Source organism: Oryctolagus cuniculus, chromosome 5, assembly GCF_051225735.1.
Source record: "Oryctolagus cuniculus isolate XC-2025 breed Fujian yellow rabbit chromosome 5, ASM5122573v1, whole genome shotgun sequence".
Taxonomy (NCBI): domain Eukaryota; kingdom Metazoa; phylum Chordata; class Mammalia; order Lagomorpha; family Leporidae; genus Oryctolagus; species Oryctolagus cuniculus.
The window spans coordinates 72096304-72109672 of record NC_142871.1 but is presented as its reverse complement, the minus strand read 5'-3'; the positions used below and the strand labels follow the sequence as shown (position 1 = coordinate 72109672).

The 13369-nt window shown below is 39.0% G+C and overlaps 1 protein-coding gene across 5 annotated transcripts in view; it reads right to left on the bottom strand.

Annotated features, from left to right (window-relative positions):
• Positions 1-13369, bottom strand: part of PNISR (PNN interacting serine and arginine rich protein) — a 47445-nt gene that overhangs the window by 26282 nt on the left and 7794 nt on the right. For 2 of the 5 annotated variants that reach the window (XR_016233835.1, XM_008263306.5), the window contains exons 2-7: positions 11381-11460; positions 10114-10230; positions 7334-7522; positions 5739-5962; positions 4099-4270; positions 1648-1838 (exon numbers count right to left, since the gene is read on the bottom strand). Coding sequence is in view for 4 of the 5 variants with exons in the window: in XM_008263306.5 (XP_008261528.2) it covers positions 1648-1838; positions 4099-4270; positions 5739-5962; positions 7334-7522; positions 10114-10201 (864 nt within the window). In the remaining variant the exon portion in view is untranslated. The remainder of the gene's footprint in view (positions 1-1647; positions 1839-4098; positions 4271-5738; positions 5963-7333; positions 7523-10113; positions 10231-11380; positions 11461-13369) is intronic. The other 3 variants (XM_089332825.1, XM_002714878.6, XM_089332826.1) reach the window with 3 other exon arrangements.

The following is a 13369-nucleotide window of genomic DNA, read 5'->3' as shown; positions in this document are numbered from 1 at the left end:
CTTAAAGTACACCAAAAATTTAAGACTCCAAATTAAGAAGTGATGAAATAGAAATATAAAAGTAAAATTGCTAATTTACAGTTTTGTACTATAAACTTCATGTGGTAGTTTAAAAAGTATTATCTAGAAAGAAATCTGACTATAAGATAGCTTATGAAAGAATTATTTTAACTCTTTATTTTCTAAACATTTATTTGAAAGTCAGAGTTAGAGAAAGGGAAAGACAGAGAGAAAGAGACAGATTTTGCATCTGCTGGTTCACTCCCCAGATGGATACAATGACCAAAACTGGGCCAGATCAGAGCCAGGACCCAGGAGCTTCTTCCAAGTCTCCCAGGTGGGTAACAGGGGCCCAAGCAATTGGGACATCTTCTGCTACTTTTCTCAGGCCATTAGCAGGGAACTGGATCAGAAACGGAGTAGCCGGGATACGAACTGCTACCCACATGAGATGCCAGTATTGCAGGCACAGCTTTATCTTACACTGTGCCATAATGCCGGCCCCCAAGAATTATTTTAATTCTTAAATTTTGTTTTTCCCTTAGTCAATTTTGACCTTATTTTATAAAAAACCAGAAAAATATGTCCAGAGACACATTTAATTAACACCTATTTCTATATGACAGTTCTAAAATGAATGGTATCAGGAACTTTGGATAAATGTACTACATGTTATTAATCATATGTTTACTTTCCTAAATATGACTAAAAATAAAATATCTTTACATAGTTCCAAGATCTCAGCTGGCCGTGAAAGTTAGCAAAACTTATTTCTCTTTAGCCACATAATGGAAAAAAATAGTTTAAAAAATTAGATATACTTCAGAGTGAGCAAATGCCAGCAAGTTATCACTGTACAATTTTAGGCTTCAGTATCCATAGCACACCTTCAAAAGGGGACCCTTCTTTAGTCAAAGAGGCTTCCCATAGTGACTCATAATGATCCCACTAAGTAAAAGACCAGATGATCACTTCAGTGCTACTCTGGAAAGATTATTTGGACCAGAGGAAAAATATATTTAACACAAGCCCAAAGAAGCTCAAAGGCATTTCAGAAGGAAGGATAATTTCCAAACAATTTTTGACCATAAAAAAAATTTATATATTATATATCTATATATTATATATCTATATATTTTTAAAGGCTTAAAAAATAAAAGAGGTAAACATAAACAGTATTTTTCATTTACTTCTATAACATCCAGTACAAAAAAAATATAGCTTTGGCCTAAGTCTTTTAGGAGAAAGAAAAGTAATTTATAGTATTTATGGAATCTAAGCAAAACTAGAAAGTTCTGCCAAAATCTAGCTGCCTTGCTTTCACTGAGATGTACTTCTGCAGCAGCAAAGGTCCTTGGGCAGAGGACCCATTTCCTGAGTCACATACTAGACAGTGCTGATGTCAAACCAGCACGGAACAAGTTACTGCTGGCTCAGCCCCACTGCTGGAGGCACTTGGAAAGTAAACTAGCAGATGAAAACTCTCAAATAAACAAAAACACACAATCAACCATAGTCCCCCAGGTATACTAACTAAAAATAATCTCAGGAACATTAATATTTTCCTCCAAGCTAAAACATTTCAATGATCTCTTTTACACAGATAAAACTGTCACATGGAGTCTCATGTCAACAGATTCTACTTACAAATTTACTTCTCTGAGGTAAACGAGGCCCATCTCCTCCTTCAGTGTCTTCTGTGGTCTTCTTTTCTTTTTTGGACAGTTGTGAACGTTGCTGCTCCATTCTTTCTTTCTCCAACTTCTTCTGCTTTTCACGTTCCATTTTTTCAAGACCTTCACGAATCCAAGCTGGAAGAGTTCTGCGTTTTACTGCATCTGAAAAAATATTTACAAGTCAGTTAAATAAAAATTACAAACATGAGTTCACTATTTCTGAATTTTTACAAAGATATGAGTAAATTTTTGAAAACCGTAACTTTTAATAGTGTTAACGAAAATGTCTTATGCTTGGATTTTGCCAAGGCAGAATGAAACATTAAAATATCATCTTGGCTGGCGCCGTGGCTCACTAGGCTAATCCTCCACCTTGTGGCGCCGACACACTGGGTTCTAGTCCTGGTCGGGGTGCCGGATTCTGTCCCGGTTGCCCCTCTTCCAGGCCAGCTCTCTGCTGTGGCCAGGGAGTGCAGTGGAGGATGGCCCAGGTGCTTGGGCCCTGCACCCCATGGGAGACCAGGAGAAGCACCTGGCTCCTGCCTTCAGATCAGCGCGGTGCGCCGGCCGCAGCAGCCATTGGAGGGTGAACCAACGGCAAAGGAAGACCTTTCTCTCTGTCTCTCACTGTCCACTCTGCCTGTCAAACAACAACAACAACAACAAATCATCTTGAGGCCAGCATTGTAGTATAGTGGTATAGTGAGTTAAGCCTCAGCCTGTGACTCTGGCATCCCATATGAGCACTGGTTCAAGTCCTGGCTGCTCACTTCCATTCCAGCTCCCTGCTAACACACCTGGAAAAGCAGTGGAAGAAAGCCACAGTATGCCGGCACCGCGGCTCACTAGGCTAATCCTCCGCCTTGCGGCGCCGACACACCCGGTTCTAGTCCCAGTTGGGGTGCCGGATTCTGTCCCGGTTGCCCCTCTTCCAGGCCAGCTCTCTGCTGTGGCCAGGAAGTGCAGTGGAGGATGGCCCAAGTTCTTGGGCCCTGCACCCCATGGGAGACCAGGAGAAGCACCTGGCTCTTGCCTTCAGATTAGCAGTGCGCCGGCCGCGGCGGCAATTGGAGGGTGAACCAACGGCAAAGGAAGACCTTTCTCTCTGTCTCGCTCTCACTGTCCACTCTGCCTGTCAAAAAAAATTATTTAAAAAATAAAAATTAAAAAAAAAAAAAGAAAGAAAAGAAAGTACTTGGGTCCCTGCCATTCACGTGGGAGACCTGGATGGAGTTCCAGGCTCCTGGCTTTAGCCTGGTCCAGCCTTGGCTGTTGTGGCCTTTTAGGGAGTGAAACTAGCAGATGGAAGAAGATCTCTCCCCTCTCTCTCTGTAACTCTGCCTTTCAAAAAAATAACTAAATCTTTTTAAAAAAAAATCATCTCAAAACCAGCTAAGCTTCTGCCTGCAGCGCTCACATCCCATATGGGCACTAGTTTGTGTTCCAGCTGCACCTCTTCCAATCCAACTCTCTGCTTATAGCCTGGAAAGCAATGCAGGGTAGCCCAACTGCTGGGGCCCCTGCACCTATGTAGGAGACCCAAAGGAGGCTTCTGACTCCTGGCTTTGGATTGGCCCAGCTCTGGCAGTTGTAGCCATTTGTGGAGTGAACTAGCGGATGGAAGACGTTTTTCTCTGTCACTCTCTGTCTCTCTCTGTAAATCTGCCTCTAAAATAAGTAAAAAATCTTAAAAAAAAAAATCTCATTTAATCCTTACAAAAAGCCCTCATAGATCACTACTATTATCAGATCTCATCTGAGGGTGAACGAATAGGTTCCAACAGATTAAGCCATGTGCCCAAGGTTAAAAAGCCAATATACAGTGATGTGGGCTAATTCAGAGTTAATTTCTTATACTAAGTTGCTTCCTAAAATACGAAATCAGAACAGAGTCAAAAGTACAAGCTGTGCCCCAAATCTGTATATATGAAATACATGAAATTTGTTCAGCTTACATAAATTAAAAAAAAAAAAAAAAAACAAGAAAAAAAAGTAGAAGTTCTTTTCTAACTGATTAAGAATTCATTTGAATGAGTACAAGTTAAAAAGCAGTAATCTAGAATCTCCATAAAATGTAAAAAGGAAAGACCTCAATGTCTGGTCCATTAAATGCTGGATGATTTGGCACCATCCAGATATAAAGGGGCATAGATATGTGGGAGGCGGAGTTCTTGGCTCCTGGCTTCAGCCTGGCCCAGCTCTAGCAATTTCAGTCATATGGGAAGTGAACCAACAAATGGAAAATCTGTCGCTCTGCCTTTCAAATAAACAATATTTGAAAAAAATTAGCACTTTAAATAAATAAAAGATCAGTTCTTAACATATCAGAAATAACAGAGCAATTAAAGGAAACAAAGCATCCTTTTAACATGAAAACGAAATCAAGACAAATGTAGTTCATTAAACTTAGGTAAATAGCTACCAATTTGTGGAGGCTCCTGTTTCACAGGAAGTGCAATAGGTGAACGCTGCCGATCCCTGAATGATGACGGTCTTTCTCTTCGATTCTGGGGAGGTGCTGGAGGTCCTGGAGGTCCTGGTTGCCAATAGGGAGGATGAAATCCACCTTGCGGTGGACCAAAAGCAGCCCCATGCTGAAAGAGTATTGCAGTTTATTTTTCTTCACATTAATACAACATACTCTCTGGGACACACACGTGTTATGAACTGGGACAGTAGAAATCCATGTGTGCAGCAAATCCAAGAATTCCATGGTTCTAACATCCACCGATATTTCTGTAGCCCCAAGAGCCTAGGCCTATTTTTCTTATGAAGGATAAAGATTTTCTGCCTATGTAAGGATTTCTGACTTCTAAAAGCCAGTTGATATGCTATTTTTAAGAAGTACAGAAAAGGATATATATATATATATATATATACACATATGTATGTGTGTGTATTTATATGTATACATATGAACATTTTCATTTTAAATCCATTTATAAACTAAGACATCAAATAAGTAACAAGCTTTTTTTAATTAGAAAATGCAGAAAAACTTTAGTCAATTTCAAACTCTCTATTTCTAGGGAACTTGTTTCTGTAATCTTTTAAGATATATTTACTCATAAGCAAAGACAGAAGTTATTATTTTCTATAATTCTGCTATTTTCAGAGGCATTTTTAGGCCAGTTGCCAATGAAGCTCTTTCTCTTATTAGCATGTGATCCACCAATAAAAGTGGGATAAGTACAAATTCCCTGTTGTTGCATTTCTTCAAAAACAAAACAGAAATTGTCTTATCTGTATACCAACTATGAGTATACAACAAGCATCTGCCTATGTATTAATTAAAGGATTACTGTTCTCAGGGTGAACCCTGTACGTCCATTATCAAAGGACATAACTATCCACCTCAGAATTAATGAAAAACTGTATGGATTTTTTTCAAAGTTTTAAACTATGATACCTCAATTTAAAAGGTAATAATTGTAACCAGTTATTTAAAAAAGACACCTGGCATTGTAATTTAATGGTAGACTCTAGCAGAGTAGATAGTGAAAATAAAGCCTTACATGATGACACTATTCCCCATAGAGTTCTATGTCCCTAGGAATGAATTGGATGCTACAAAGGAAATTATGTACAATCCTATTAACATGTCATGTCAGAATGAAAAAGCAAAAACCACTAAAAAACAGTCATAATTCTACATAGTAGAAGGAATTGCAACTAGGAAGATGATCTATGTTCATGTGTTGTATTCATGGCTTAATATTGATAAATAATATATTCAACTACTGTGAATTTTCTAAACTTTATTTAAATATGCCATTTTATAATTATAAATTAGAAAACAAAACATACAGCTATTGCACTTACACATTTTTCATTTTATCCAAATTTTTCCCTAATGATTCTTTATACTATTTTCCTAATCAAATCAAAAGCCAAAAATCTAATGATTTTAATACTCAAAATAAAAACTTCTGAGACACAGTATGTGCTTATCTGTACAAATCTGAGAAGTGAAACACATATCTTAGGAATTCTTGATGAGACACTTCCAAAGAATGGGTTACGTGCACATCTACAATATTAAAGCAACAAAATATCTTTCACCTGATAGTCAAACTGGTTCACTGGCCCCACTGCAAAATTATCGGGTGGTCCACCAAAGTTGTGATTGTTCTGGTTAAATATATGCCTGTTGTCAGGGGCAAATTCCCCACTGTCCTGACTGTTGCTGTCTTCGGAAGGAGGAACAATGTCCATTGGGCCTGGTGTTGGTGGCATCCATGGCTGATCTGGAGGGGGGTGTGGGGGTTGCTGGTGCATTCCCCATTCTATTTAAGATTCAGGCATAAAAACATTCAACAGGGGGTTATAACAAAATCAATACAAATGTTTAAGATCTCAAGAAAACTAGACTTTTCATAAACAAATACAGAAAACTTACGACTTCTTGGTAAAACTCCTTCTGCATATCTTAAAATTAAGCAATGAACTAAACTATCTTACAAATGACTTAAAAGAGCTAATTCAACTCTAATTCATAACCCAAATGGAAACCAAATGCCCAAAATTATTTTTAATGAATGTAACAAAAATCAAAGCATTTTTTAAATGAATTTTCTAATTCTGTTCAGTAACACCACCATAAAAATAATACTTTGAGATTTTATATATTTTTTTCTTCTATGAACACATTTATCCTCACAACATCCCTGTGAGGTAGGGGGAAAAAAAATCAGGTATTATTTTTGTCAATTTCAGGAGGGGAAATTGAGGTATACAAAGATAAACCACTTGCTTAGTCACAAAGAAAGCCAGTATAGTGAAACTGGGGGGTGAAGGGAGGTGGGAAAGTGTGATTCATTTATACACTAGAATTTGGGAATTGAAATATTTTCAAACTTGGAGAAGTCTGGCATTCCAAAAAAGCTAATAATAAATCACCTCACAGAATCAAATAGAGGATTTGTTATCCTTTTAAAAGTGATGTTAGGGGATTAGTTCTTTAGTTTTTCATTCTTACATAGTATGAAAAACAATAATATTCATAGGGAAAGATATGACCACATCATCAGCATACTCAAATGAGAGATTCCTCTATAAATAATTTGAAATGACTATTAAAAATTAATAACACAAGCCATGGAAAACTGAATTAGCATCAAAGACTCTAAATTATACTGTGAAGCAAAAAAAAAAAAAAAACCAACAAAAATAAAACAGACAAAAACTAGAAGTTTTCACTATCTGAAAAAAAGGGGAAAAGGTAGGTGGGCGGATGGTGGGGCAGAGTATATTTGACAGACTTATTTGTCACATAGTGACACAATTTTTCTTTAATTAGAGACTAGCCATGTTTTTACTCTGCCAGTGCTGCTTCTGAAAAGGCCAGAGGTTGCAACAGAGAGACAAAGAATGCTCTCTTCCCTAGATGCCAAGTGAGGTTTCCAGAGTGTTCCCAGCCCCTGTCAGCCTAGGAATGAAGAACCAAGAAAAGAATCAAACTGAGTGCCACAATGCTAGCCAATTGAGTACAGAATAATTTTAACCACAAAATGTTAAGGTCAAATCAAACTGAAACTACCTATTCTTTAAGGAGCATTAATCTGAGTAAGTCATAAAATTAAGCAAATTAAATAATTTAATTAATGCTCATTTTATTTAAAACATAGTCCTAAAATTTGGAAGACAAAACAACAAACCTGGTTGCCACATTCTGTTAAAGTTTGAATCCCCTTGAAAATTTCCATGATTGTTTGGACCAGATTCCATTGTAGACATATCTTGGCCATTTGGCATCATTCCTGGTGGTTGTTCCACCATGCTTTGCTGTCCTGAAGCTTCTCTTTGGGCAATCCAAGCTTGAGCCAAGGCAGCCCAGTCAATCTGGCCTAATAAAAATGAACACAAAATTGAGGACTCAAAATGTTGGAGCTATAGGAATAATGCCTCCATGCTAAAAAAAAAAAAAAAAAAAAAAAAGCTTCTTAGATATTCCTTAATAAAGATTTTAAGTATTACAGACTATTATAACTGAAAGGATGCTTAGAAAATAACCCACAGGTTGGCACTGTGGCATAGCAAGTAAAGCTGCTGCCTGCAGTGCCAGAATCCTATTTGGGTGCCTGTTAGTGTCCCAGCTGCTCTACTTCTGATCCAGCTCCTTGTTAATGGCCTGGGAAAAGCACCAGATGATGGTCCAAGTTCTTGGGCCCTTGCCACCCATGTGGGAGACTTGGAAGAAGCTCCTGGCTTCAGCCTGCCCCAGCCCTGGCCATTGAGGACACCTGAGGAGTGAACCAGCAGATGGAAGCTCTCTCTATCTCTACCTTTCTCTGTGTAACTCTTTCAAATAAATAAATAAACCTTTAAAAAAAAAGAAAATAACCCAAATTTAGGCTAGAATACAAACTGCTTTAGATTTTCAGGAAAGGCACTCACAAAAACACTCATTTCTAATATTAACTCAAAGGAAATTTAAGCCCCAAATTTTGGTTTATTCATTTTTTTTTTATTTGACAGGTAGAGTAATAGACAGTGAGAAAGAGAGACAGAGAGAAAGGTCTTCCTTCCGTTGGTTCACCCCCCAAACAGCCAGTATGGCTAGCGCTGTGCTGAACCGAAGCCAGGAGCCAGGTGTTTCTTTCCAGTCTCCCATGCGGGTGCAGGGGCCCAAGCACTTGGGCCATCCTCCACTGCCCTCCCAGGCCACAGCAGAGAGCTGGACTGGAAGAGGAGCAATCTGGACTAGAACCCGGTGCCCATATGGGATGCCAGCGGCACAGGTGGAGGATTAACCAAGTGAGCCACAGCACCGGCCCCAGTTTACTCATTTTTAAAAGTCATCCTCTGGAAAAAATCAGGACCATAGAAATAAAAAATTAGGGGCCAGAATTGCAGTATAACAGTAAAGCTACCACCTGTGATGCCGGCAATCCATATGGGCACCAGTTTGTGACCTGACTGCTCCACTTCTGATCCAGCTCCCTGCCAATGGCCTGGGAAAGCAACAGTGGAAAACGTCCAAGTCCCAAGTGTTTGGGCCCCTGCTATAAACATGGGGGACCCAAAAGAAGCTCCTGCCCCCTGGCTTCTGCCTGGCCCAGAGCTGGCCACTGCAGCTATGCGGAAATGAACCAGCAGATGGAAGATCTTTCTCTCTGTCTCTCCCTCTCTGTAACTGTTACTTTCAAAATAAATAAATAATCATTTTTTTTTCTTTTTTAATCAATCATTTCTAGCTTCGTCATGTCCTATTTCTCTTTGCAAGCCTATTTTGAGCCTACAGACCTTGGAGGAGTGTAGCTAGCTACCCCTTCTCTTCCGCATAGTTGCCCTTCTTTTCCCTCTCATTTCTAGCCTGAACAAGTCTCTTTAACAACTTCTTAGCCAATCTTTATTTAAAATATACTGCCCTCACTATCTTAAAGTCCCTCCCTTTCACCTTCCCAAATAGTTATACTTAATATTTTAAAGTCTAATTTTATTCATGAAGTAAAAAAGCAGAAAAAGACACATTTTCCTGCATCTCAGTTTAGCAAGGATTAAATAGACATTCTCATAAACTTTGGTTAAAACTATAAGGATGTAGATGAGTGTGTGGGTTAGTGATAAGACGCCAGTTAGGACAGTCGCATTCTATACTAGAGAACCTGGTTTGACACCCGGCTCTGGCCCTGACCTAATCAGGACCCTGATAGGCATCAGTGATGGCTTAAATAATTGAGTTCCTGCCATGCCCATGCACGTGAGACCTGGATTGAGTTCTCAGCTTCCCAGTTTCTAGCTTTAGTCCGTACTGGGAAGTACTCTGGGCATCTGGGAAATGAACCAGGGGATGGGAGTTCTCTCTGCTTACCTGTCTCTCTGCCTCTAAAATAAATACTTTTTAAAAAACTTTATGAATGGTATAACACTTAGGAAGTTAAACCTGGCAGTATATAACCTAAAATTTTTCAAACGTCCAACTATAATCCTAACAAACCTAGCTCTTCTCCTAACAAAGTAACTGATATGTATTATTAATTTTTAAAATTATTTACTTACTCTTACCTATTTGAAGGGCAGAGAAATAGACAAAAAGACAGAAAGAGCTCCCATCTGCTGGCTTATTCCTCAGCAAAGCTCACAAAAGCCCTAGGGACCCAAGCTGGTTCAGGCCAAACCCAGGAAACCAGGAACTCAAATCACATCTCCCATACGCACAGCAGGGACTCAACTACCTGAGTGATAACCTGCTATCTCCCAGGGAGCGCACAGCAGGAAGGTGTTGGGAGTGGTGCCAAGACTGCACCCTAACTGCCAGGCCAAACACATGCCCCAGATATGTATTATTAACTGAATATAAATAAATATTTATGATAAAAAATTATATTCTGACCATAAAGTGATCCAATTCTAATTTCATCTCCCTGAGCCCTAGCTCATACCCATCACCATATATTCAAACCTCCGCTAGTCCAAATTCAGTTTGTATCCTTACTTGGATCCTGCTGGTGCTGGAATGACTGCATCCACTGTTGCTGGTTCAAGGGCCATTGTTGCCAAGGTTGTCCTCCTTGATCCCACATTTTTTCTTTCAAAATAGTTGATTCTTTATCTTCAACAAAGTAAGCATAGTTAAAAATTAGAGTCCTTCAATCTTAAAACTTCACACATCAGAGTTATATGACATTTATGTGGCAAGAGCTCTAAAATTCTAACCACCAGGTTTCGAGAGCCAACTGAATTTTTTTAGGTTAGCAAGCAAAAGCAGAAATTTTTATTTTAATGTTAGTATCTGAGTTTGACAGAAAGTGCAGATCTAATCACTTCAGCTTGAAAAAAGCAAACCAAGACCAACCATCTAATTTTCCCCAATATAAATCACTGGAAAATGCATTATTTTGAAGATTATAAGAAAAAGCAACTTCATCTCCCCTCAGTCAAAACTCCTTTAAGAGGGTAACCAAACAGCTGTAGCTGATGAAGAAAAATTCTTCCTTTTAAATAATTATTATAAAAATAAAGACAGAAGTAGCCTAGAAATTGAAAACTACCATATGGCCAAACCTAATAACTGACTCAGAAAATCTTAGAAGAAAAGTTAATGAGAAATAGGAAATTCAAAGGTTGCCAAAATATCACTCCACAGATTAGGTGTCTGTAAGATCAGTATTATGCTTCCAGAGTCACTATCAACACTGTCACAAAAAATGTTTAACTGAATCCAATTGAGTTTTTGGATCTCACTTCTAGTATAAAAGAATTATTGGTGACAAAGAAGAAACAATCAAAGCTAGAGGTGAGCTAGTTTGTAAGACCTGGATTCTTAACATAAATAGTATGGAAAGTAAGAGAGAGGACATGCCACGTAAAAAACTAAATCTAGGAGGTAGGCATTGTGTGTGCTGGAAGTAGGGTGAGAATAAGGGGTCATCACACTAGCCTTCTTTTCTCTAAACTAGTTTGAAAGCTTTACTAAAAGAAAGTTTAAAATTCCTACAAGTCTATTTTTGTTTCAGACCCAAAATTATACAAAACCCTATTTAAGAACCAATGATACACAAGAAATTTGTATTTCTTCTTTGTTTTGTATCCTAGAACTTAGCACACTGCAGGTATTCAATAAGTGCTTACTAAACAGATCCTTCTAGATTAACCCTTTCCTCTATGTTAAAACCAAACCAAACCAAGTCTTAGTACTGCAGGATCACAAAAATAGGAAAGCCAGATAACAAGGAAATAAACACACCAACTACTTCACTGACCTCAGAGGTTCACCTTCTGTTTAAAACTTAGATTGATTCAAACTACAGCTTGGAAGCATAGCAGCAAGAATATTTATACCCTAGGGAGAAAAAAAGACAAAAACACGGTGTTTGCTCATAGATTATGAAAATTTATTAAAATAAAAATAAAATAAATGAGATGCAACATGAAAATGTGATCATCTCCAAATTAATTTGGAACTTTTCCTTTTGTTAACTTCATAGTCGGAATTATTTTATCACTATAAAGTTAAGGTAAAGCGATAAATCAGAAATGAAGATACAAGGCTTTATAACATCTATTTTTTCCTTTTAAAATGTCTTATTACTTAATTCATTCACAATACAAAATCACGTCAAACAATTTAGAGATTGAGGGAAAAAAAGAATATTTGAAAAGATCTCATCCACCTGGTATTAACTTAAATGGTACAAACAAGGTAATGACTAAATAAATCACTCTAAATAAATTTTCCTTACTCATATTTATAGTGGTTGTCACAGATAACTTTTTCACTTCTCTTAAATGTTTTGAACATCACTTGTCACCTAGACTATACTGCGCATCACAGGTTTATGATGCCTATTTAAATTCATTCCAAGCTATGTGAACACTTACAAATTATTCTCTAGTCCTTGGTTTTCCCATCTACAGTAGTGTCTACCGCATAGGGTACTCATTAGAATTAAATGAGAAACACGTGGAAACTTAGTACAGGAAGCTTCAATCAGTGATGCTTAACACCATTACGAGGATTTTCTCACTATCACTTCTGACAGCACTCCTCCAGTTTATAAATACCATGGGTTTTTTAAAAAATGGCAATCGAGACAACTCATTCCTGTTCAACTCCATTTTTTTTTAGATTTATTTACTTATTTGAAAGGCAGTTATAGAGAAAGGAAGAGAGAGAGAGAGACAGTACTTCCATCTGCTGATTCACTTCCTGAATGGCAGCAATGGCTGGGCCTGGGCCAGGCTGAAGCCAGGAGCAAGGAACTCCATCTAAGTCTCCACATGGACAGCAGGGACCCACGTACTTGGACCATCTTCCACTGCGTTTCCGGGCACATTAGCAGGAAGCTGGATCAGAAGAGTAGCAGCAGGGACTCAAACTAGCACCATATCAGTGCTGGCTTCACGGGTGGTAGTTTAACTCACTGTCAGAACATCAGCCCCTCAACTCTAATTTAATCTCCAGAAGTAAAGATTTACCCAAAACTTCATCTTACCAATGCCATCTCACTAGTTCCAGTGATCAATTTCTGTTCACAACTGATCATAATGATAGGACTAACTGTCAAAGGGATCACCTAAACAAGACTAGTGTCTGCTAACACTAACATAGAATTAAAAAGGGAGAGAATATGGCTGGCGCCACGGCTCACTAGGCTAATCCTCCGCCTAGCAGCCCCGGCACACCGGGTTCTAGTCCCGGTCGGGGCGCCGGATTCTGTCCCGGTTGCCCCTCTTCCAGGCCAGCTCTCTGCTATGGCCAGGGAGTGCAGTGGAGGATGGCCCAAGTCCTTGGGTCCTGCACCCCATGGGAGACCAGGAGAAGCACCTGGCTCCTGCCTTCGGATCAGCGCGGTGCGCTGGCTGCAGCGCACCGGTGGCGGCAGCCATTGGAGGGTGAACCAATGGCAAAAGGAAGACCTTTCTGTCTCGCTCTCACAGTCCACTCTGCCTGTCAAAAAAAAAAAAGGGGGGGGGGGGAATAATCCAACATGGGAAGCGGGATACACAGCAGACTCATAGAATGGCGAATGTCCTAAACAGCACTCTGGCCTCAGAATCAGCCCTTAAGGCAGTCGGATCCGGCAGAAAAGCCCATGAGAGTATTTCAGGCATGGAAAGCCAAGACACTCTGGCAAAAAAAAAAAAAAAAAAATCTAAATGAAAGATCTCTGTGAGTGAGATCCCAATGGAAAGAACGGGGCCATCAAAGAAGGAGGTACCTTTCTCTGAAGGGAGAGAACTTCCACTCT